At 50.6% G+C, this 22790-nt stretch overlaps 1 protein-coding gene across 1 annotated transcript in view; it reads left to right on the top strand.

The window, feature by feature from the left end:
• Nucleotides 1–22790, top strand: part of LRP4 (low density lipoprotein receptor-related protein 4) — a gene marked incomplete at its 5' end in the record, with an annotated part of 40915 nt that overhangs the window by 5536 nt on the left and 12589 nt on the right. Inside the window, 25 exons of the mRNA XM_010842363.1 lie at nucleotides 1–88; nucleotides 458–583; nucleotides 1631–1861; nucleotides 2706–2862; nucleotides 3970–4187; nucleotides 4348–4524; nucleotides 4907–5029; nucleotides 6901–7109; nucleotides 7284–7365; nucleotides 8140–8245; nucleotides 8988–9189; nucleotides 10645–10834; nucleotides 10919–11050; nucleotides 11960–12100; nucleotides 12444–12530; nucleotides 12637–12808; nucleotides 13706–13868; nucleotides 13962–14187; nucleotides 14565–14868; nucleotides 16543–16761; nucleotides 16906–17040; nucleotides 18063–18171; nucleotides 19856–20000; nucleotides 20274–20387; nucleotides 21126–21261. The exon at nucleotides 1–88 is cut by the window's left edge and continues 7 nt beyond it. Coding sequence (XP_010840665.1) covers nucleotides 1–88; nucleotides 458–583; nucleotides 1631–1861; nucleotides 2706–2862; nucleotides 3970–4187; nucleotides 4348–4524; nucleotides 4907–5029; nucleotides 6901–7109; nucleotides 7284–7365; nucleotides 8140–8245; nucleotides 8988–9189; nucleotides 10645–10834; nucleotides 10919–11050; nucleotides 11960–12100; nucleotides 12444–12530; nucleotides 12637–12808; nucleotides 13706–13868; nucleotides 13962–14187; nucleotides 14565–14868; nucleotides 16543–16761; nucleotides 16906–17040; nucleotides 18063–18171; nucleotides 19856–20000; nucleotides 20274–20387; nucleotides 21126–21261 — 3992 coding nt within the window. The remainder of the gene's footprint in view (nucleotides 89–457; nucleotides 584–1630; nucleotides 1862–2705; nucleotides 2863–3969; nucleotides 4188–4347; nucleotides 4525–4906; nucleotides 5030–6900; nucleotides 7110–7283; nucleotides 7366–8139; nucleotides 8246–8987; nucleotides 9190–10644; nucleotides 10835–10918; nucleotides 11051–11959; nucleotides 12101–12443; nucleotides 12531–12636; nucleotides 12809–13705; nucleotides 13869–13961; nucleotides 14188–14564; nucleotides 14869–16542; nucleotides 16762–16905; nucleotides 17041–18062; nucleotides 18172–19855; nucleotides 20001–20273; nucleotides 20388–21125; nucleotides 21262–22790) is intronic.

The following is a 22790-nucleotide window of genomic DNA, read 5'->3' as shown; positions in this document are numbered from 1 at the left end:
GCCCAGAAGTGCCAGATGGTGCGGGGGGCCATCCAGTGTACCTGCCACACTGGCTACCGGCTCACTGAGGATGGGCGCACCTGCCAGGGTGAGCTGGGGCCCCCTGGGCGGGAGCAGGGCGGGGGCCTGGGTTAGCCATGGGTCAGCCCTCTGAGAGACGTGACCGTGTGTCATTTTCTCAATAGCCCCGGGAGCTGGGGGTTGTTGTCCCTCTCGTTTCGAAGACGGGGGGAAATGAAAGCTCAGAGAGGTTGTCACTTAATGAAGGTCACAGTGCCGATGAATAGCAGAGCTGGGACCCCAGCCCAGCTCAAAACCCTTAACCACTTGCTCTGTAGGCTTCCCGCTGGACCTGGGAAGTAGGCGGGTGTGTGGGCAGGAAAGAGCTGGTCAGCTTGGGAGCTCGGGCTGGAAGATGGTAGAACCGAGATCACCTGCCCTTGCTCCGTCGTCATAGATGTGAACGAATGTGCCGAGGAGGGGTACTGCAGCCAGGGCTGCACCAACAGTGAGGGGGCTTTCCAGTGCTGGTGTGAAGCAGGCTACGAACTCCGGCCTGACCGGCGCAGCTGCAAGGCTCTGGGTAAGGGGGAGCGGGGGTTGGCATTTGGCTGGGTGGGCAGAGAGCTGAGCAGGGCAGCCAGGGGCTCTGGTGCTTGGAGATTGGTAGAGTTAGAGAGATGTTTTTTGTTTTTTTTTTTGGCCTTTTAATTTTATATTGAGGTATAGCCGATTAACCGGAGAAGGCAATGGCACCCCACTCCAGTACTCTTGTCTGGAAAATCCCATGGATGGAGGAGCCTGGTGGGCCACAGTCCATGGGGTCGCTAAGAGTCAGACAAGACTCAGCGACTTCGCTTTCACTTTTCACTTTCCTGCATTGGAGAAGGCAATGGCAACCCACTCCAGTGTTCTTGCCTGGAGAATCTCAGGGACGGGGGAGCCTCGTGGGCTGCCGTCTATGGGGTCGCACAGAGTCGGACACGACTGAAGCGACTTAGCAGCAGCAGCATCAGCATAGCCGAATAACAAGTTTGAGTAAACTTGTCTTCATCTGGGAGATGGTGAAGGACAGGGAAGCCTGGCGTGCTGCAGTCCATGGGGTCGCAAAGAGTCGGACACGACTGAGCAACTGAACAACAGAATCGTCAGTTAACAATGTTGGGATAGTTCAGGTGCACAGCAAAGGGACTCAGCCACACATGTACATGTATCCATTCCCCTGTACTCCCCTCCCATCCAGGCTGCCATGTAATATTGAGCGGAGTTCCTTCTGCTACATAGGTCCTTGTTGGTTATCCATTTTAAATATAGCAGCGTGTACATATTCATCCCAAACTCCCTAACTATTGCCTCCCCGTATCCTTCCTCCCTGGGGACCATAAGTTCGTTCCAGAGAGATGTTTCCATAGCATTAAAATGGATTGTGAGTTGCATTCTGGGCCCCAAGAATGGGATGAGGTGTACGCTTTGCAGGCTGCCAGTCTTCTCATAATGATGGATGCTGACAGCTTGAGACATGCCCTAGTGGGCCAGGAGGCTCCTTGGAGCTTGGAGGGGTGCATGCTGATGGCTGCCAGGGAGCAGCTCTGGAGCCCAGTTGGGGCCCCATTTCTATGCCACGTCCCAGGGCCGGAGCCTGTGCTACTGTTCGCCAATCGCATCGACATCCGGCAGGTGCTGCCGCACCGCTCCGAGTACACGCTGCTGCTCAACAACCTGGAGAACGCCATCGCCCTGGACTTCCACCACCGGCGCGAGCTTGTCTTCTGGTCCGACGTCACCCTGGACCGGATCCTCCGCGCCAACCTCAACGGCAGCAACGTGGAGGAGGTTGTGTCTACAGGGCTCGAGAGCCCAGGTAAGGAACGGGGACCCGTGGGGAGGGGCAGGGCCACACCACGTGCAACAGCACCCAGGGAGGAACACGGGAGTGGCCACAAACCTTTAGGCAGCAGAATGTCTCACAGTGAGGCCTTGCATGCAGCTCTAATACCGAAAATGTTCATTAGTCTACAGTCATTTTATAGGCTCAGATTTGTAATATTTGCTTGTTATTGAGCTCGATCACTGAGAATACTGAGACCATTTCGTTGAATGGAACTGTTTGAAACCAGAGATTTGTGGATGACAGCTGTAATTCTCTATCAGCCTGGCATCCCATCTAATTCTGACTTTTGTTTTGATTACTTCATATTAGGAATATTCTGATGGACCCAGATAGATAGCATCCAAATGTTTGCAGATTAGAAAAACAGTAGCTCGCTCTGCCATCTCATGCCATTCGACAAGCAGGGGAAGTGGGTTAGAATTCGGTATTAATTAAGCACATTTGACTCAGATGCTTATGGAACTGATGATGTTCCCCTGTAAAACCCTGAGGCACAAATTGCAAACCCCCGGGCCAGTAGGGGTCAGGGAGCTAGGATTCCGGAAGTGGAATGTGATTGGCTGAGAGGAGGAAACGCATGACCTTGGATGGTTACTTGAGTTCTCTTTGCCTCAGTTGCTTCATCCTCATGGGGATTATTATAGCACCTAACTCACACAGTTGTAACAATTCAAGGGAAAACGTGTGTTTGTAAAATGGTGAGAAGAGTGCCTAGCCCAAGAAACAGCTTCGTGCAAGAGTTACCCTTGTTTCTATAGCACACAGGGGCCCCAGCTGAAGCCCTGACGCTCTTTCCATGACCTCTTTCCACCAGGGGGCCTGGCTGTGGATTGGGTCCATGACAAACTCTACTGGACCGACTCGGGGACTTCAAGGATTGAGGTGGCCAACCTGGACGGGGCCCACCGGAAGGTGCTGCTGTGGCAGAACCTGGAGAAGCCCAGGGCCATCGCCTTGCACCCCATGGAGGGGTGAGCGAGTTGTGACTCCAGCTGCCACGTTCCTCTTACATCCTTTAGGGACAGTTCCTCCGCCACCTGGGCCAGGCTTTACTGGGGGGCCAGGGGACCTCACAGTGTGGTGTTAATAGCCTTGGCTCTGCACCCAGACGCACCTGGGTTTCCAGCTCTTCGGTAACTGACTGTATGGCCTTGGGCTAGTTCATCTCTCTAGGCTTCCATTTTACTTATTTCTAAACTGGTGATAAAAATATACCTACCTCACAGCTGTGTGAAGATGAAGTGAGGTGATGCATTTTAAATGGCACAACACACATTATGTAAGTGGTAGCTGTTTAGTACCTTTGTTATTAGTTTATAGGGTTGAGCGAATTAATAAAAATTAGTAATTTTATCATTAGAAGAAAGGTCTTTTGCAGGGGAAGTTCTTTGCCTCTGGCTTTTAAAAATTAAGTGCAGTCAATTGAGAGGGGTGTCTTCTAAGACCCTACAGTTATAGGTCCCCTGGTTTAGAAGCGTAGTGTGTGTGTGGTACGTGGCATGTGTGTGCGTGTGCGGTACGTGGCATGTGTGTGCGTGTGCGGGTGTGAAAATGACAAAAGGCAGCGGCAGAGCTGTGACCAAGAGGAAAATGCCTGTCCCGAGTCATAGCCCACTAGTATTTTTTGTTTCACAAGGTCAGGATTTTCATCTGTTTTGTTCACTGCCATGTTCTCAATGCGAAAAGATATGCTCATCTCATAGCAGATACTCCAAAATATTTTTGTTAAATGAATACATTCTCTGTCTAGAGACATTTAAATTCAAGCGTTGAGGGACTTCCCTGGTGGTCCCGTGGTTAAGATTCCGTACTTCCAATGCAGGGGGCATGGGTTGGATCCCTGGTCAGGGAACTAAGGACCCACATGCCATGCGATGTGGCCAAAAATTTGTTTTTTAATAATAATAAAATAAATAATTCAAACATTGAAAAACACTCTGTAAACCCAACAGAATGTATTTCCTACCAGTTGGAGTCCCCTGGGTGAAATCAATAAGAGCCCCCTGCCTGATTACTATGCTGGGTACCTTACCTGCCCTCTACTGCCTGCCTCCCAATGTCCTTTTCTCTCTTCCCAGGACCATTTACTGGACAGACTGGGGCAACACCCCCCGCATCGAGGCCTCCAGCATGGATGGCTCTGGCCGCCGCATCATCGCTGATACCCATCTCTTCTGGCCCAACGGCCTCACCATCGATTATGCCGGGCGCCGTATGTACTGGGTGGACGCTAAGCACCACGTCATTGAGAGGGCCAATCTGGACGGGAGTCACCGCAAGGCTGTCATTAGCCAGGGTGAGGCCCTTCCTTCGCTCTCCTTCATCTCTCATTCTGCTTACCCTGTCCCAGCCCCCAGAAGCCTTTGGCAGAGGGTGAGATGTGTACAGATGCCAGGCCTGGCCCCAGGGGCCGGGCAGGCCATGTGTAGACTGAGGTCATCCTGGACTTTCCCCAGGCCTCCCGCATCCCTTTGCCATCACGGTGTTTGAAGACAGCTTGTACTGGACAGACTGGCACACCAAGAGCATCAATAGTGCCAACAAATTTACTGGCAAGAACCAGGAGATCATTCGCAACAAACTCCACTTCCCCATGGACATCCACACCCTGCACCCCCAGCGCCAGCCTGCAGGTAAAAAAGAACGCCCACATGGTGAGCTTCCAGTGCTTCTGAGAACCTTCCTTGCACCTGTCAACAGTTGCCAGGGTTCCCAGCAAGGAAATTTAAGGTTGGTGCTGGTATGGACTCATTCCGCCCTCTGCTGGACCCGTAGGGTACAACATGGAGACTTAGGAAAGACTCATTCTGCTTTGCTATCCCCCATCTAATTCATGCAAACATTTCCTGTGTGTCAGGTATTCACTCTGCTCGTAGGTGGGGGCAGATATACAAAATAAGAAGACATAGTTTCTTCCTTCCGGAAGATCGTGCCTTTGCTACACTCCCACTCACTAGCCTTGGGACCCCTTCTGCCAACCTCACCTGACCCTCTTGCTCTGGGCTTTTTGAGCAGGGAAAAATCGCTGTGGGGACAACAACGGAGGCTGCACCCACCTGTGTCTGCCCAGTGGACAGAACTACACCTGTGCCTGCCCCACCGGCTTCCGCAAGATCAGCAGCCACGCCTGTGCCCAGAGTAAGTGGCTTTAGGGCCCCTGCCTCAGTGGACCTGCCTTGTGAGGGTGGGTGGAGCAAACAAGGGGGAGGAGTTTGGGAATTGCCTGGTTAGGGGAGGAGCCAGCTCCTCAGGCAGCCCCTGGAGAGGAAGAAGGTAAGGAGCTGAGGGCTGAGGGCCCAGCGGTCATCCCTGAAGGCTCAGGGACACCACAGAGTCAAGCATGAACCCCTGCAAACAGGCTTGTGGATCATTTCACCCAGGACGCTTTGTCCCTAGGCAGCAGGAGGTTTCCAGACCCTTCTATAAAGCAAGGGAACGGTTTCCTAGCTCTTTACCTTTGGGGCTTCCTTGGTGGCTCAGACAGTAGAGCGTCTGCCTGCAATGTGGGAGATCCAGGTTCGATCGCTGGGTCAGGAAGATCCCCTGGAGAAGGAAATGGCAACCTACTCCAGTATTCTTGCCTGGAAAATTCCATAGACAGAGGAACCTGGTAGGCTGTATAGTCCATGGGGTCGCCAAGAGTTGAACACGACTGAGTGACTTCACTTTTACCTCTAGCATCACCCTAGAGACTGTCTTAGCCCCTAAGCCAGAGAGTAAGGTAAAGACATCTGATGATGCTCTATATACAGAGGCCCAGGATAAATAAGTGTCTAGTGAGTGAAAGATGATGGGTTCCCTGGGGGCTCCCTGAACTGCTGCTTTGGCTTCCTTTGAGTGCCTGAAGGTATATTGCCTTGAGACGGTGGGCCTTGTCTAGCTCAGAGGCGCAGGTGATTTTTTTCCTAAGAATAGTCCAGAGAGGAGTGATCCAACTGGGTGGCACACCCAGCCAGGGGCCGGGGAGATGCTTCACACATCACAGCTCTTCTGTTACTGCTGCGTGCCTGCTGCCCTCCTTGTCTCTGGTGAAAACCAAATTTCTCTCAGGACCTAGGTCCTTTCCAGAGAGTGAAACTATTCCAGGGAACAGAGGCAGGAGTCATTCAACACACTTTGAATTGAGAACCTTGTTTCCTTGCATTCTCCTGTGCCCAGCTCTTCCCATGTGGTCTTGATGAGATGCAAGGAATTTCCCCCAAAAGAAGTTCAGTTGATAAAGTGATGCAGGAAGTGCCTTTCTAAGCAGAATAGTAGACTGGGAAATATTCAGACAGACTGGAATAGGGGCAGGGGATGGAGAAGAGCCAGCTGGGAAAATGCTGAATAGGAGTGTGGCCAGAACTCCACCTTTGAAGTCAGACCTGAGTTCAAGTCCCCTGCTCCGGTGCTTGGTAGCTGTGGGATCCTGGACCAGTTCCTGGGCCCCTGTTAGCTTCTGGATCGTTGATCCAGAAAATGAGAATAAGAATAGTGTGAACCACAAAGGACTGTTAGGAGGGTAAATGAGACAAGTCAAGGAAAACAGGAAGCTCAGTGCCGGGCAAGGAGCAGGTACTCAGCAAATAGTCATTATTGGCCCGAGTCGTGAAGAGCAGAGAGGAAGGGGTCTTAGACCACGCAGTGGAGCAGAAGTCCTGAAGCAGACGCGGAAGGCAGAGAGGTGGGGTGGGGGCTTGACAGGGATCTAGCCCAGTCCACTAGGGGACCCTGAGCAAAGTAAGAGCGGAGGAGAGTCGAGATGCAGCTGACAGACACTTGAACAGGATGCCCTTCTGGGCCCTGCTGGCGTCTATTTCCATTGGCTCCTCAAGTCTGATGGTGCCAGCACGGGCTGCCCAGTGCTCAGAGGGGGTCTGAGGTGTGAAGCAAAGGGAACAAAGGGCACCAGACCCCAGGAAGTGTGGTTGAACCAGATGTCCCGCAGGCGAGCGTCTGTGAGCGTCTGTGTCTGCCACTGTTATCGGATTTAGAGCATTAAAAGAAGACCCCTTTCGGCCTTTGATCAGGTCTTGACAAGTTCCTGCTTTTTGCCCGAAGGATGGACATCCGTCGGATCAGCTTCGACACAGAGGACCTGTCCGACGATGTCATCCCACTGGCTGATGTGCGCAGCGCTGTGGCCCTTGACTGGGACTCGCGGGATGACCACGTGTACTGGACAGACGTCAGCACTGACACCATCAGCAGGGCCAAGTGGGATGGAACAGGGCAGGAGGTAGGGCCGGACGTGGGGCACAGGCCCTCAGGGAGGGCAGGGCAGAAGGGGTGGGATTCACCCTTTCCCAGGGAAGGGCCTCCCAGACCTTTGCCAGCCTGCCAGTTGCTGGCGTTTGGGCCCCAGAGCTGGGGTGCAAGTCCGGTTGGTGATACAGTCTTGCTTCCCGCCCAGGTGGTAGTGGATACCAGTTTAGAGAGCCCGGCAGGCCTGGCCATTGACTGGGCCACCAACAAGCTCTACTGGACAGATGCAGGTATGTAAAGGGCACGTGTGGCCTGACACTCTGGGATCTTCTTATTTAAAGCCCTGGCCTCAGCTCGAAAGAACCTAGTGTCCCTCCTAGCTCATTTCCGTCTTGACCTGAAGTCCTTGGTCAGTCAGGAGTGGTTGGGCTGCTGCCAAACTGAAGTTAGAAGCTCACATCTGAGGGTTTGGCATTTGCCATTCAAGTGGCAGCTACTTCTGCTGTGCAGCTGATGCTTGAGAATGTTTTGAGGCATTTCAGATGAGAAGCCTATACCCTGTGGTTTTCCTTCCATCACTGTTTTGGTGAAAGAGGCATTTTCTATTAGGCAGGTAAGTGTGGGAGGCAGGGAGAGTGCCTTAAATGAGAGCTACTCAAAGTGTGGTCCCTGGACCAGCAGCGTCAACATCACCTGGGAACTTGTTAGAAATGCAGATTCCTGGGCCCCGCCCCAGACCTGCTCAATCAGAATCTTTGGGGCTTAGGAATCCGTATTTTCACAAGCTCTTCTGGTTCTTAGGCACAGTACAGTTGGAGAAGCATGGCCTTAAATTATCAGAATGGGTTACTTGGGTTGAAGAAGCCTTAGTCTTCCAAGAAACGGAGCTAATCAATTCCTTGAATTTCTTCTTGAAATTCAGGTCCCTCCATGTTCGTTGCTTTTATCACAAAGTATTTCTTGAGGATTTGTGGCACACCGAGCTCTGTGCTGGGCATGGAAGGTAAGAGGGTGAACGACCAAGACTCAAGTTGATATCTTTGCCCGCACTGACTTCTTGGTAGGGACAGACCGGATTGAAGTGGCCAACACGGACGGCAGCATGAGGACGGTCCTTCTCTGGGAGAACCTTGATCGCCCCCGGGACATCGTGGTGGAGCCCATGGGCGGGTGAGCGCCTGCCCCTCTGGAGCAAGCTCCCCTCACCCCCGATCTGAGGACTAGAGTGCAGTCTGGAGCCTAGGGAGAGAGGCCAGATCTTACAGGCACACCGAGGAAGCACGAGCAGCCTCAGAGCATCGTGACCAATCTGTCTCCTTCATGGCCAAGGAAATCTTTTACATCTAAAAATTCTTTTTCCTTCTTTTTCTTTTTTGTTTTTGCTTTTTGGTCTGCTTACTAAAGTAAGCCATTGTCTTTTTAAACAGTTTATCGAGAGTGACAATTCTCTCCAATGTCACTCTCCAAAAGTAACTGTTGTTAACAGTGGAGGGTAGTGTTTCCAGATTTTCTTCCCTGTGTATGCACACATATGGTGGTGGTGGTGGTTTTTGTTTGACAACATACTGTAGCTGTATCTTGTTTTTTTCACTTGGCTATATATCTTGGATATCTTCCCATTTGATTAGTAGATTTTTTTTTTCTTGATGGTTATATAGAATTCTGTTAAGTTGATGTACCGTAATTCTTTAACCTATCCAGTCAAGTAAATATTTAAGACCTTTGGTGGGTTTTGGTAGTGATATAAGATGTAAGACCTTCAGAGACAGCTCTGAACCCAGGAGGGAGCTGGAAACTAAGGCAAGAGGCTGGGGAGGCTGTGGGGCAGCCACTGCAAGTAGAAACCCTCGGGCCCTGGGAACCCTGAATCCTCAACTGGAAGGCTTGTAAGACCGCCCTTGCCTGTGCCCAGGTACATGTATTGGACGGACTGGGGTGCAAGCCCCAAGATTGAGCGAGCCGGCATGGATGCCTCAGGTCGGCAGGTCATCATCTCTTCCAATCTGACTTGGCCTAATGGATTAGCCATCGACTATGGGTCCCAGCGGCTCTATTGGGCTGATGCCGGCATGAAGACGATTGAGTTTGCTGGACTTGATGGCAGCAAGAGGAAGGTAAGCGTGGCACATGGGCATCCTCCCACAGCCCCAACCGCCTCCCCAATGGGGCTTCCTGGCTGGCAGCTGACGGGACCCAGGGAGGCCTAGGGCAGATCCAGTGTGGGGTGAATGCTATTTCTCTGAGACTATGGCTGTACTCCAGAGCCTGGGGTCCCTGCTCCTTGATGATAAAAGCGAACTAGGGACCATGTGGCTTGTGGGCCGGGGTATAAGCGCTTTCCTAATAACCATCACCACAAATGCTAATTTATCACCAGTCACATACTAGGCCCATGACCTCTCTCTCTCTGTCTGTTAATTTTGGTATAATTTCCAACTTAACAAGCTGCAGGAAGAGTCAAAAGAACCAATAACTGATATTTTGCCACATGGTTATACCATTCTCATTCTCTCTCTACACATGCACACACACGCACACGCACACAGACCTTATTTTTCTGAACCGTCTGAGATTCCATTGGAGATATCCTGCCCTGAACCCCAGAGAGTCCAAAGAGTCCAATGCGTATTTCCTAAGAACAAGAACTCAGTCTTTCATAATCATAGTTCAGTGATCAGTATCAGGAAATTTAACATTGATACAATATTACTGTCTAATCCGTAGTCCATATTCAGCGTCACCACCAATTGCCCCAATGATGTCCTTATAACTTTTTTTTAGTCTAGGGTCCAGTTCCAGATTACAGTTGTTTTAAGTCATGATGTCTCTTTAATCTGGAACATTTCCTCAGCTTTTCTTTATCTTTCTTGATCTCTGTATCTTTAAAGAGTAAATGCCAGTTATTTTGTAGAATGTCCCTCAATTTGTCTGACGTATCTTTGTGATCGGATTCAGATTATACATCTGGGGCAGGAATACTACATTAAGTCGTGTCCTGAGTTCTCAGTATGTCTTATTAGTAGCCACAGATGTCAGCTTGTCTCATCATTGCAATACCAATTTTTTCTTCTAAGATTTGTTTTTAATGTGGACCATTCAGAAAGTCTTTATTGAATTTGTTGCCATATTGCTTCTGTTTTATGTTTTGGTTTTTTGGCCACAAGGCATGTGGGATCTTAGTTCCCTGACCAGGGATCGAACCCACACCCCCTGCGTTGGAAGGTAAAGTCTTAACCACTGAACCACCAGGCAAGTCACCATCTTTGATTGTGTGGTGAAGGTGGTGTCCACTGTGAAGTTGCTGTTTTTCCTTTTGTAGTTAGTAAGTCACTTGTACAGAGATCCTTTGAGATTATATAAATAATACATGATCTGTTAGAATCATCACACAACCCTTGGAGCCAGGCACTGTCATGATTCTATTACAGATTGGCAGACCAAGGCTCGAGATATTTTATAACCAGCTCTAGCTCAAGGTCACACAGCAGGTGGTACTGGCAGAGTGCGCCCTTGACGCCTGTACTGTCAGACCTGGTTGGGGCATGATGTAAGCGCTGGGGCCCTGGCAGGTACTGATCGGAAGCCAGCTGCCCCACCCATTTGGGCTGACCCTGTATGGGGAGCGCATCTACTGGACCGACTGGCAGACCAAGAGTATCCAGAGTGCCGACCGGCTGACGGGGCTGGACCGGGAGACCCTGCAGGAGAACCTGGAGAACCTGATGGACATCCACGTCTTCCACCGCCGGCGGCCCCCAGGTGACCGGCCCTTGGCCCACACTGGTTTCTCCTTGGCTTCCCTCTGCCACGGTCCTTCTCGTTGACTCCCTCCTCCCCACCCAGTGTCCACACCATGCGCTACGGAGAACGGCGGCTGCAGCCACCTGTGTCTTCGGTCCCCAAATCCAAGTGGCTTCAGCTGTACCTGCCCCACAGGCATTAACGTGATGCCTGATGGCAAGACTTGTTCACCAGGTAGGTCTAGGCATCACAGACCTGGCTAGAGCCTCTTTGGGACAGGGGCAGTGACTCTCTACCTTCCTCGCAAGTGGACTCTAATATGGTCTGAGGGACCTAAGCTTCTAGAGGCTTAGGGGCAAGATAAAGCTTTTTTAAAAAAAGAGGAGATGCAAGGGAACAGGCAGGCAGGATTAGAAGCAGGGTCCAACTAGGTCTCATGGCATCTTCATGCATATTAGAAAAAGATGCTCCTTTCTTTTTTATTTTCCTCTGTTGGGAAATTGTTATAATATACTGATTCAGTTAGACTAAATCACTTTAGTCCCATCTGCCTCAAATTGGTATAGTAAATACTAGAACATGTGATAAATTACAAGGTAATGGTACCTCCTTTGGAAATGGCACTTGTGTGAGTAGGCACGACCAGCACAACCTTCATGATAATCTGAATTGAAAGGTCTCAGAAGCAGGAGCTGGCTGCTCAAATGTTGGAAGCCGATGTTTCTCTCTAGGGGATGCTTCATGGTAGGCTACATTTGAACCCAAACTTCCTAGGGAATTTGAGTGAGAAAGGAGCTCTAAATCGTCCCAGGCTGTGGGCAAAGCTCTGTTTCACTTAACATGAAGTTTTTTAAACTTCAAAGAGATTCACTTTTGTGACAATAATACAGAACTGTGTCCATGAATCAGACCCAATGCTAAGGGTTTTTCTGTATTGACCTTTTATCCCTACAGCCCCCTGTCATTGTCCCCATTTTACAGATAATGAAACTGAGGCTTAAACAATTTAAATAATGTGCTCAGGATCACACAACTAGAAACTAATGGAGGCGGAAAGCGTGAACTTCAGCTTGCCTTACTCCAGATCCTCTCCCGGCAGTGCTAGGATGACTGTCCTCTTTCCTTCTCTCCGCACCTGGGCAGGCATGAACAGTTTCCTCATCTTCGCCAGGAGGATAGACATCCGCATGGTCTCCTTGGACATCCCTTATTTTGCCGACGTGGTGGTACCCATCAACATCACCATGAAGAACACCATTGCCATTGGAGTGGATCCCCAGGAAGGTCTGCGTGATCCTCCCTGCTCTCCTGGCCCCTATAGCAACGGCTCTCTCCTCACTACCACCTTTGCCTCCTGCTAAGAGCCTAGAGGCCTCCCGTTCCCTCTGGCACAACCCCTGCCCATCTCTGTAGCACTTTCTCTTTTGTCATGAGGGCATGGGGTTGGGGGCCACGTTCTTCATCTCTGCCAAGGGCTATCCTGTTACAATATTTCTCTTGATTTCCTCTCCTTGGGGACATAGGGCTCTCTGACGTGCCCAGGCGTCTCAGAACACGAGTCAGCTGTGTGTTCTTTGGAGGCGGGGAGGGGTGAAGGTCCGGGCTGAGCCCTGCCTTTCCTTTCCAGGAAGAGTGTACTGGTCGGACAGCACGCTGCACAGGATCAGCCGTGCCCGTCTGGATGGCTCGCAGCATGAAGATCTCATCACCACAGGTGGGCCCTGCTCCCAGCCTTGGGCCCGCCTGTCTGGCTACAGCGCTGGGGAGAGAGCCCATCTGTCTCAAGGCAGGAGCCAGTGTGCTCTGTTGACTTCCTGCAGGGCTGCAGACCACAGATGGCCTCGCAGTGGATGCCATCGGCCGGAAAGTGTACTGGACAGATACGGGAACCAACCGGATCGAAGTGGGCAACCTGGACGGGTCCATGCGGAAGGTGTTGGTGTGGCAGAACCTTGATAGCCCGCGCGCCATCGTATTGTACCACGAGATGGGGTGAGAGCGGCTCCGGGGCCCTGGGCGGCAGGATGAGCGCACCCGCCCCGCAGGAGCACCGAGACTGACCTCCCGGGGGCCCTTCCTCTCCCTTGTGATGGCCTTCAGGGTGGCCATGGAGCATAGAGGTTCAAAGCATGAACCCTGGAATCAGACACCCAGATTTCAAATTTTTTCACCATTTATTAGCTGCGTCTGTCACTTTGGGTTCAATATTTAACCTCCCTGGTCCTCAGATGGCAACCCACTCCACTCTTCTTGCCTGGAGAATCCCATGATCAGAGGAGTCTGGCTTCTGCACCCCATAGGGTCCCAAAGAGTCAGACACGACAGATGCGACTTAGCACACACGTGTGGTCCTCAAATTCCTTACCTGTAAAGTGGAGGTGATAATGAAAATGCATGCCTTGTGGACCTTGTAAGGATTAAGTGAGATAATGCATGGAAAGTACTAAAAATTTTTTTTATTTCAATTTTTTAAATATTTTAATCATTAAAAAAAAATTTATTTGGCTGTGCAGGGTCTTAATTATGGCATGTGGGATCTAGTTCCCTGACCAGGGATTGAAGCTAGATCCCCTGCATTGTGAACACTGAGTCTTAGCCACTGGACCACCGGGGAAGTCCTGAAAGTACTGTTTTTTTAATCGTGAAAAACATCACATTAAATTTACCATCTTAGCCATTTTCAAGCATACAGTTCAGTAGTGTTAGTACATTCACATTATTGCGAAACAGGTCTCCAGAATTTTTTCGTCTGGCAAATCTGAAACTCTGTAGTCACTAAACAACTCCTGTTTGTACGTGTAAATGCTTTTCACGGTGTTTGGCGTATTGTGAGGACTCCCAGTGTACAGGAACTGTGGGAGGAACCAGCTATTACCGTCTCTTGCCCAGGTTCATGTACTGGACGGACTGGGGGGAGCATGCCAAGTTGGAGCGGTCTGGGATGGACGGCTCCGACCGCGCCGTGCTCATCAACAGCAACCTCGGGTGGCCCAACGGACTGACTGTGGACAAGGCCAGCTCCCAGCTGCTCTGGGCTGACGCCCACACCGAGGTGGGGGTCCTGCTCCTGCGCAGAGTCTGGGAGTATAGGGGGGCCGTGGGACGTCTCCTAACAGCCACCCGGTACCCTCTCCTTCCTCCACAGCGAATTGAGGCTGCGGATCTGAACGGTGCCAATCGGCACACGTTGGTATCGCCTGTGCAGCACCCGTATGGCCTCACCCTGCTCGATGCCTATATCTACTGGACTGACTGGCAGACCCGTAGCATCCACCGTGCCGACAAGGGGACTGGCAGCAACGTCATCCTGGTGAGGTCCAACCTGCCAGGCCTCATGGACATCCAGGCTGTGGACCGGTCACAGCCCCTGGGTGAGAAGACCCCGAGGGCTGTGAGCCAGAGGCCTCTGACTTTCTGGGGCCGTCTCAGCATCAGAGATCTAACCAGAGCAGAGAGATGCCTTTACAACCAGAGGGACAGGGACCTACCTAAGCTCTTCCTCCAGGATCAGGCTGTGTTCCCTCTGGGTACGACGGGTACTGCATACTCCCACAGCAGGGTGCTGTCCCCTTTAAAGGACTCCCGGAGATACCCCTGCTCATTCCAGCTTATCCCTGCCGGGCACCAAATCCTGTTATGCAGAACAGTAGACCATCAGGCATGATCAAACCTGTGCCTCGGTTAAGATTCAGACCGTATTCCGGGCTGGGTGTCAAAACTTGCCCCTTTCTCTCTCTTTCGTCACCAGGTGTGAACAAGTGCGGACCCAGGAACGGTGGCTGCTCTCACCTGTGCCTGCCCCGGCCCTCGGGCTTTTCCTGTGCCTGCCCTACCGGCATCCAGCTGAAGGGAGATGGGAAGACCTGCGACCCCGCTCCTGAGACGTACCTGCTGTTCTCGAGCCGCGGCTCCATCCGGCGTATCTCCCTGGACACCAGCGACCACACGGATGTGCATGTACCGGTCCCCGAGCTCAACAATGTCATCTCCCTGGACTACGACAGCGTGGATGGCAAGGTCTATTACACAGATGTGTTCCTGGATGTTATCAGGTATGAGTGTCCCTGAAAACCTCCAGAGGACACAGACCTGCTTCCCGTCTCTGATGGCTGAGGTCATGGCCTGGGTTCACCTCTAAACGGACTGAGTGATTTGGCAACTTGGATAGGGAGTTCTGACCTGGATTTGTTGCTTTGCAGTGTTATCCCAGAAGAGTTTCAAACTTTTTTGTTTGTTTGCTTGTTTGGAGATTCTGATGTGCTTTGCCAGGCTTCCCGGGTGGCACAGTGATAAAAGAATCCACCTGCCAGTGCAGGAGACTCAAGAGACCTGCATCTGATCCCTGGGTTGAGAAGGTCCCCTGGAGGAGGAAATGGCAACCTACCCCAGTATGCTTGCCTGGAAAATTCCACAGACAGAGGAGCCTGGCAGGCTACAGTCCATGGGGTGGCACAGAGTTGGACATGACTGAGCACACGCACGGCCTATCTCGTGTTTCATGAATTTATATTTTTGGTCGCACCTTGCAGCTTGCGGGATTCCCTGACCAGGGATCAAACCCATGCTCCCTGCAGTGCAAACAGTGTCTCACCCACTGGACCTCCAGGGAATTTCCCTATTTAAGGAGGACTAGAAGTCCAGTGTGTAAAACAAACAGATAAAGTCAGGCTAGGGACCCGGCGCCTTCTACCCCTACTACTGGATGCTACAGGACTTCCACGGATCCTCTAAGACCCACTGATTAGTTGGCCACATCGCCAAACTGGGTGTACTGTAATACAGAAATACCAGCCAAATGCAAGGTTTATGGTGGTTTGCAAGGTTGTGCTTGTTTTTGTTTTTTAAATATTTTTTGTTTTATTTAAATTTTTATTCTTTCAATTTTTCACCCAGCACAGCCAAGGAACGTGGTACCCTGCGTTCACGTACGTTCACGTACCGTTAGAGGGGTTTACCACGGCAGAGATTCTCATGTGGAAGAACAGGAGCAGTCCCTTTTTTCTCCCTGAGGGGTGCATTAGAATCTCATCCTGAGAGCTGGTGGGCATGTAGAGTTTAGAGAAGGCTCCCATGTGTGGTGACATGCCCCTTCCCCCATCCTGGGCTTGAATTCCCTCCTATAGGTCAGACTGTTATAAAAAATGCACAGGTAGATTTTGAAAAATCTTCCCTTTCTTCTAATCACCACCTGGCAATCCTTGTCTCCTCCTGAAGGTGTATGGGGCTTATTAACCTGCCTTCTGGCAAGACATGGGCCCAAATGCCACCTACTTAGAGCAGGAAACACTCTGTCCTCCCAATACTTTATTCATTAGGTCTGCAAGTATTTTGAATTCCTACTGTGCTAGACGCTGAGGAATGTACTTAAATATGGGCTTCCCAGGTGGTGCTAGTGGTAAAGAACCCTCCTGCCAACGCAGGTTAGACTTAAGAGATGTGGGTTTGCTCCCTGGGTCAGGAAGATCCCCTGGAGGAGGGCATGGCGACCCACTCCAGTATTCTTGCCTGGAGAATCCCAAGGACAGAGGAGCCTGGCAGGCTACAATCCACAGGGTCACAGAAAAGCTACTTAGCATGCACACATGCATGCATGTACTTATAAATACTTGGTCCCTGCCCCTTGGAGCTTACAGTGTAGTGGGAATCCAACTCTGGGAATGTGGATTAAAGGGGTATCAGCCTATTGCTGATCTGATCAGTCATCTAACCCTGGGCTGTTCCTCAAGGCGAGCAGATCTGAACGGCAGCAACATGGAGACGGTGATTGGGCGTGGGCTGAAGACCACTGATGGGCTGGCGGTGGACTGGGTGGCCCGGAATTTGTATTGGACAGATACGGGCCGAAACACCATCGAAGCATCAAGGCTGGACGGTTCCTGCCGCAAAGTGCTGATCAACAATAGCCTGGATGAGCCTCGGGCCATCGCTGTTTTCCCCAGGAAGGGGTAAGTTTTTGGCCAGCAGGAAAGAGACCCAGGGGAGAAGGGCCTGGGGAGGAGGCACTTGAATATGCCTCTTTCTTAATGGTATTCTCTCGACCTCTGGGTGCCATCTTCCCATGCCTTGCTGATGCCACCATCGTGTCCCAGGTACCTCTTCTGGACAGACTGGGGCCACATTGCCAAGATCGAACGGGCGAACTTGGATGGCTCTGAGCGGAAGGTCCTCATCAACACAGACCTGGGTTGGCCCAATGGACTTACCCTGGACTATGATACGCGCAGGTGGGGATCCTGTCCCAGACAGCATCCTGGAAATTGGGTGGGCAGAGGAGAGGAAGACTGAGATTGAAGTAGTGAAAAAAAAATGACCCGGAGAATGGGACTGACCCTCCTTGATGGGGGTGAAAGCTCCTTGGTGGGTAGGGAAGAGCAAGCAGCGAGAAGGAATGAGGTAACATATTCTTGGAACAGGAGTCGCTGAACCCAGCATTCGACCCTCAGGTGGGCTTTGTTTATCTGGTTTACGTCGTGTTTTTATTTTTTAATTTATTTTGTTGTTGTTGTTCAGTTGCTGTCATGTCCGACTCTTTGCAGCCCCATGGACTGCAGCACGTCAGACTTCCCTGTCCTTCACTATCTCCCAGAGTTTACTCAAACCCGTGTCCATTGAGTCGATGATGCCATCCAACCGTCTCATCCTCTGTCATCTCCTTCTCCTGCCCTCAATCTTTTCCAGCAGCAGAGTCTTTTCCATTGATTCAACTGCTCTCATCAGGTGGCCAAAGTACTGGAGCTTCAGCATCAGTCCTTCCAATGAATATTCAGGACTGATTTCCTTTAGGATGGTTTGATCTCCTTGCAGTCCAAGGGGCTCTTAAGAGCCTTCTCCAACACCACAGTTCAAAATCATCAATTCTTTGGCACTCAGCTTTCTTTATAGTCCAACTCTCACATCCATACTTTACTGGAAAAACCATAGCTTTGACTAGATGGACCTTTTTCAGCCTAGTGATGTCTCTGTAAGAGTCAAAGGGTGATCGAGTTGCTGAAGATGAGACGGGGTGCTGGCTCCCCTGAGGTCACTCAATTTCTACCCCTCTCCAGAACCGCCCTGGCCTCCCCACTTATGAGTCACCATCCCAATTCCACTCTTCAGCTTAGGGACTCCCAGTGACCCCCTCATCAGGTCACCACAACTGCTCACCGCACCTGCCAGCTCAGCTCAGGAGGGGACAGCCAGCTCCCTGAGGGCAGGGCTGGGTCCCCCGCTCGTGTCTTCAGCAGCTACCGTTTCTCCTTCACAGGATCTACTGGGTGGATGCCCACCTGGATCGGATTGAGAGTGCTGATCTCAGTGGGAAGCTCCGACAGGTCCTGGTCAGCCACGTGTCTCACCCCTTTGCTCTCACGCAGGTACTGACTCGGAGAACGGGACTCACCCTCCTTGATGGGGCGTATTTCCTCTGGGCTCTGTGTCTGCTCCAGATGCTGCTGAACAGATGTGCTACGGAAGCCCATTTTAGGAGTGATTCTTGTACACGGAAGCCTTGCCGCCATGCGCCCTGCTGCTCCCGCTTGCCCACATTCTAGCATTCAGAGGGGCGGCTGTCCCACAGCTGCGTACGGAGTCAGCCGTGGGACTTGTGAAAATGCACATTCCTGGGCAGAGGATATAAAGAATCTGCCTCCTGAGGGTCGGGCTGGGAATATTCATTTTAACAAGTTCCCCAGTTGATCCCAGTGCTGTGGTCCCAGCAAGAAAACTCAGGCAGCTCACTTAACAGCCAGAAAGTGGAGTGGCTGAGAGCCAGCGTTTTGAGGCAACGAGCCAGTCAGTAATTATTGGGGGAGTGCCTCCAACGAGCCAGCTCTGTGGGTTCAAGTTCTGCCTGTGTCATGAAGTGACTGGGCAACTTGGACAAGACAGTGAACTCTCTACGCTTCACTTACCTGTAAAAGAAATGAGTTTAATAATAGTGTTCTCCTGAAGTCGTGTCTGACTCTTTGTGACCCCACGAACTTGTAGCCTGCAAGGCGCTCTGTCCATGGAATTCTTCAGGCAAGAATCCTGGAGTGGGTAGCCATTCCCTTCTCCAGGGGATCTTCTCAACCCAGGGAGGGAACCCGGGTCTCCTGCATTGCAGGCGGATTCTTTACTATCTGAGCCATCAGGGAAGCCCAAAATATACACAAAGCATTAACACAGTACCTGCCACTCAGTGTGTGTTATTTCTGATCATTTTAATTAGTATTGGCTGACATTATTTTTTAAGAGTTCTAACCTTGTAAAACAATTCAAGGAAGGAAAAAGGTATCTTTGTCCTTTTTTTGACAAAACATCCACTCTATCTATATTCTGCATTATATCGTACCAGCCAAAAGATTTTCTCTGACTTTACTTAATGATAGGCTTTCCCCCCTCATACTCCACATGTAAAACTACAGGATTATACTGAGTTTAGTTTTCTCGTCTACAAGTTTCCCTGGGGTTTCTGATGTATACCCTAGGGATGGGAGGGGAACCGCCTACACCGCCCTTCCTCCCCTGGTTGAGAATCTCAAGATCACTGAATTAGAGGGCAGCTGCCTGCAGAGGTAACCAGGGAACTTGGGCCAGGGCTGTGAGTGAAGGGCCTAGAACAGGGACCCAGAAAGACCCCCCACCTCCACAATTTACTCCTATTTGCTAGGTACAGGAGCTCAGTTATTCACTGAGCCACTGAGTTGACTGAGAACTACATGTTAATGCTGGAAACTGAGAGATGAATAAAGCACATTCTTGTCCTTGAAGGGCTTAATCTGGCAGGACCGATAGACATGTAAAAAATGACCACAGAATGTCAAAACTTGCGTGCAAAAGTGAGGACGCAGCTGAGAACAGCATGGACAGAAGGGTGAATTCTCTGTGGGTAAGAGATCTCCCTGCTACCAGGGGGAGATCTCCTGGGTAAGGTCATATGTGGGGATGCATACAAGTTGATCCGGATATATGAAGAAGAGGGCACCTGGGCAGCAGGAATGAATGGGCTGAGGCACGGAAGCTGTGGTGGGGTCTGCCTATTAATAGTTACCCTTTTGGGGTCCCCTTGTTGAGTAGCAGGACAGGTGGATCTACTGGACAGACTGGCAGACCAAGTCCATTCAGCGTGTGGACAAGTACTCAGGCCGGAACAAGGAGACAGTGTTGGCGAACGTGGAGGGACTCATGGACATCATCGTGGTCTCCCCTCAGCGGCAGACAGGTGGGCTCCCAGTCCTGAGGCTGCTTCCGTACCACTGGTTGGGTTCACTGGTCACCCCAAGGACTGTTAATAACCAAGACGATCAGAGCCACCGGAGAGCCACGTTCACATCTGAAGCTCTTAGTCCTTTTCGGCCCCCTGTTGTTATACCCCTCCTTCCTGCCCCACTGTCCCTGGGAGTCAGGGAGCCCTGAATCTCCTCCATTTGGAGAAGCGTCAAACTGGGAGACTTGATTCTACCCCAGGCCAGATGTTCATTTGCTTTGCTCATAGGGACCAATGCTTGTGGCGTGAACAACGGCGGATGCACTCACCTCTGCTTTGCCAGAACCTCGGACTTTGTGTGTGCCTGTCCTGATGAGCCCGACGGCCGGCCCTGCTCCCTCGGTGAGTTGGACTGACGGGCCCCCCTGCAACAGCGGAGCCCTTGCAAGGGCAGGGGATCAGCAGCTTTTTCCATCTGGGTGAGACTGTCCCTCAGGGGATCTTACAGCAGAGTGACTAGGAGCTTTGAGCTTGAGGTTTGGAACGGCACAGAGTGGGTTCGTCTGGCTCTGGCACGTACGTGCGTGTGCATGTGCGTGGCTGTGCTGGGGCTTCCTTTGTCACGTGGGGACTTCTCTAGTTGCGGTGCGCTGGCTTCTTGTTGTGGCACATGGGCTTCGGGCTCTGGAGCACGCGGCTTAGTAGTTTCCGTGCATGGGCTTTCTCTAGCTGGGGCGCATGGGCTCAGTTGTCCTGCAGCACGTAGGATCTTAGTTCCCCAGCCAGGCATCCAGCCCACATCCCCTGCAATGGAAGGCAGGTTCTTAGCCACTGGACCACCAGGGAAGTCCCTGGCTTCTTAGATTTACTAGAATGGAAATCAGCTCTCTTGAGTCCCTGATCCCTGCTATAACCCGTGCATGACTCTCTTTCTTCCTGCCCTTTGTGGGCCAGCTAGCCCATCCAGAGCTGTTAATATTGGAAACCAAATCCTTTTTAGCAAGAAGGACATCTAACAGGCGTGTCTAGGATGAGGGCAGCTAAAAGATGGCTCCGTCAGGTTCTCCAGATGCTACTCTTGGACCACAGGTAGATATTTGGGGCTCCAGTGGTCCACTCCAGCCCTTGTTTTCTCTCCAGTACCTGGCCTGGTGCCCCCAGCTCCCAGGGCTACCAGTATGAGTGAAAGGAGCCCCGTGCTGCCCAACACATTACCGACTACCCTGCGTTCTTCTACCACCCGGACCCGTACATCTCTGGAGGAGATGGAAGGGAGGTAAGTGCGTTTAGTATGGGCCTGAGGGCTCTTTGATCCAAATCTCATCCCCTGCCAGAGACCACCATAGTCCCAGCTTGATAATTCTGGCAGATGGGAAATGGATTACATCATGATCCACTAGTCCCTGCTGTTTGGAACTGGAGATGATATTTAGTCTTGCAGATTGTTGCAAGTGTATTTTTTTTTTATAGCTCTGGAAGCAAGAAGCTTCAAGAGCAGCTTTAGAGAGAAATCATTCAGGAAGAGTTTCCCCCTGGCATTCCTCCTTCTTCGTTTCTTTCTGTGATTTCTGCTCTGGCAGAACAGGTTTAGCACATGGTCTTCTCCTACATTTTACTTAGAAGCCACCAAGTCATAGTGGTCTCTGGGCTGGGGCTTTTTAATTTGAGACATTCCCAGGTATGTGATGGCCTTAGCTTATAATGACCTGTAACACTACAACAGGCAGGCATGTGCACACACGTGCACACACACACTCTCCACTATTAAATAAACAAGCATAGCCATGAACAGTTCTCAAATTAAGCATAAAATACTGTATTTCGTTAAGCTGAAAGTGCTGTCAATTTAAAATGCATCCTGATTTGAGAGATTAAACTGAAAAAAATTACCAATGGCAATTGTGGTATGCCATTAATTGTAAGACATAGCCCTATTTCAGAGATGTAAGAATATAGAAAAAAATGCTTATCTTAAAGTTGATGAAATATGTTATATTCAACTTAGAGAAAGTCTAATAAATATGTTTTTTTATTTATGCTTGGCAAAAAAAATAATCTGGAAATACAGATAGGAGTAAAGAAGAAGTACCCATATACCCATATATAATTACCTTTAGTGTTTTTTTTTGTTATATATATATATATTGCAAAATGGTTACCACAATAAGTCTATTTAGTTAACATCCATTACCACACATATCCAGTTTTTTTCCTTATAATGAGAACTTTTAAAACCTACTCTTTCAGCAATCCTACTACTAGGCATATACCCTGAGGAAACCAAAATTGAAAAAGTCACATGTACCCCAATGGCTGCTGCTGCTGCTAAGTCACTTCAGTCGTGTCCGACTCTGTGTGACCCCATAGCACTATTTACAATAGCTAGGAAATGGAAGCAAGCTAGATGTCCATCTACAAATGAATGGATAAAGAAGCTGTGGTACATATATACAATGGAATATTACTCAGCCATAAAAAAGAATGCATTTGAGTCAGTTCTAATGAGGTGGGTGAGCCTGTAGAGCCTATTATACAGAGTGAAATAAGTCAGGAAGAGGAAAACAAATGTCGTCTATCAGTGCATATATACGGAATGTAGGAAGATGGTACTAATGAGCCTACGTGCAGGGCAGCAGTGGAGATGCAGAGAACAGACCAACGGGCACGGGGTGGGGTAGGGGAGAAAGGAGAGGGTGGGGCATATGGAGAGAGTAACATGGGAACATACACACTCCCATGTGTAAAACAGATAGCCACTGAGAATCTGCTGTATGACTCAGGGCACTCATCCAGGGCTCTGTAAGA

The sequence above is a fragment of the Bison bison genome, unplaced genomic scaffold (genome assembly GCF_000754665.1).
Source record: "Bison bison bison isolate TAMUID 2011002044 unplaced genomic scaffold, Bison_UMD1.0 scf7180017864178, whole genome shotgun sequence".
In the NCBI taxonomy this organism is placed as follows: Eukaryota; Metazoa; Chordata; class Mammalia; order Artiodactyla; family Bovidae; genus Bison; species Bison bison.
This window is presented reverse-complemented; position numbering and strand designations above follow the sequence as displayed.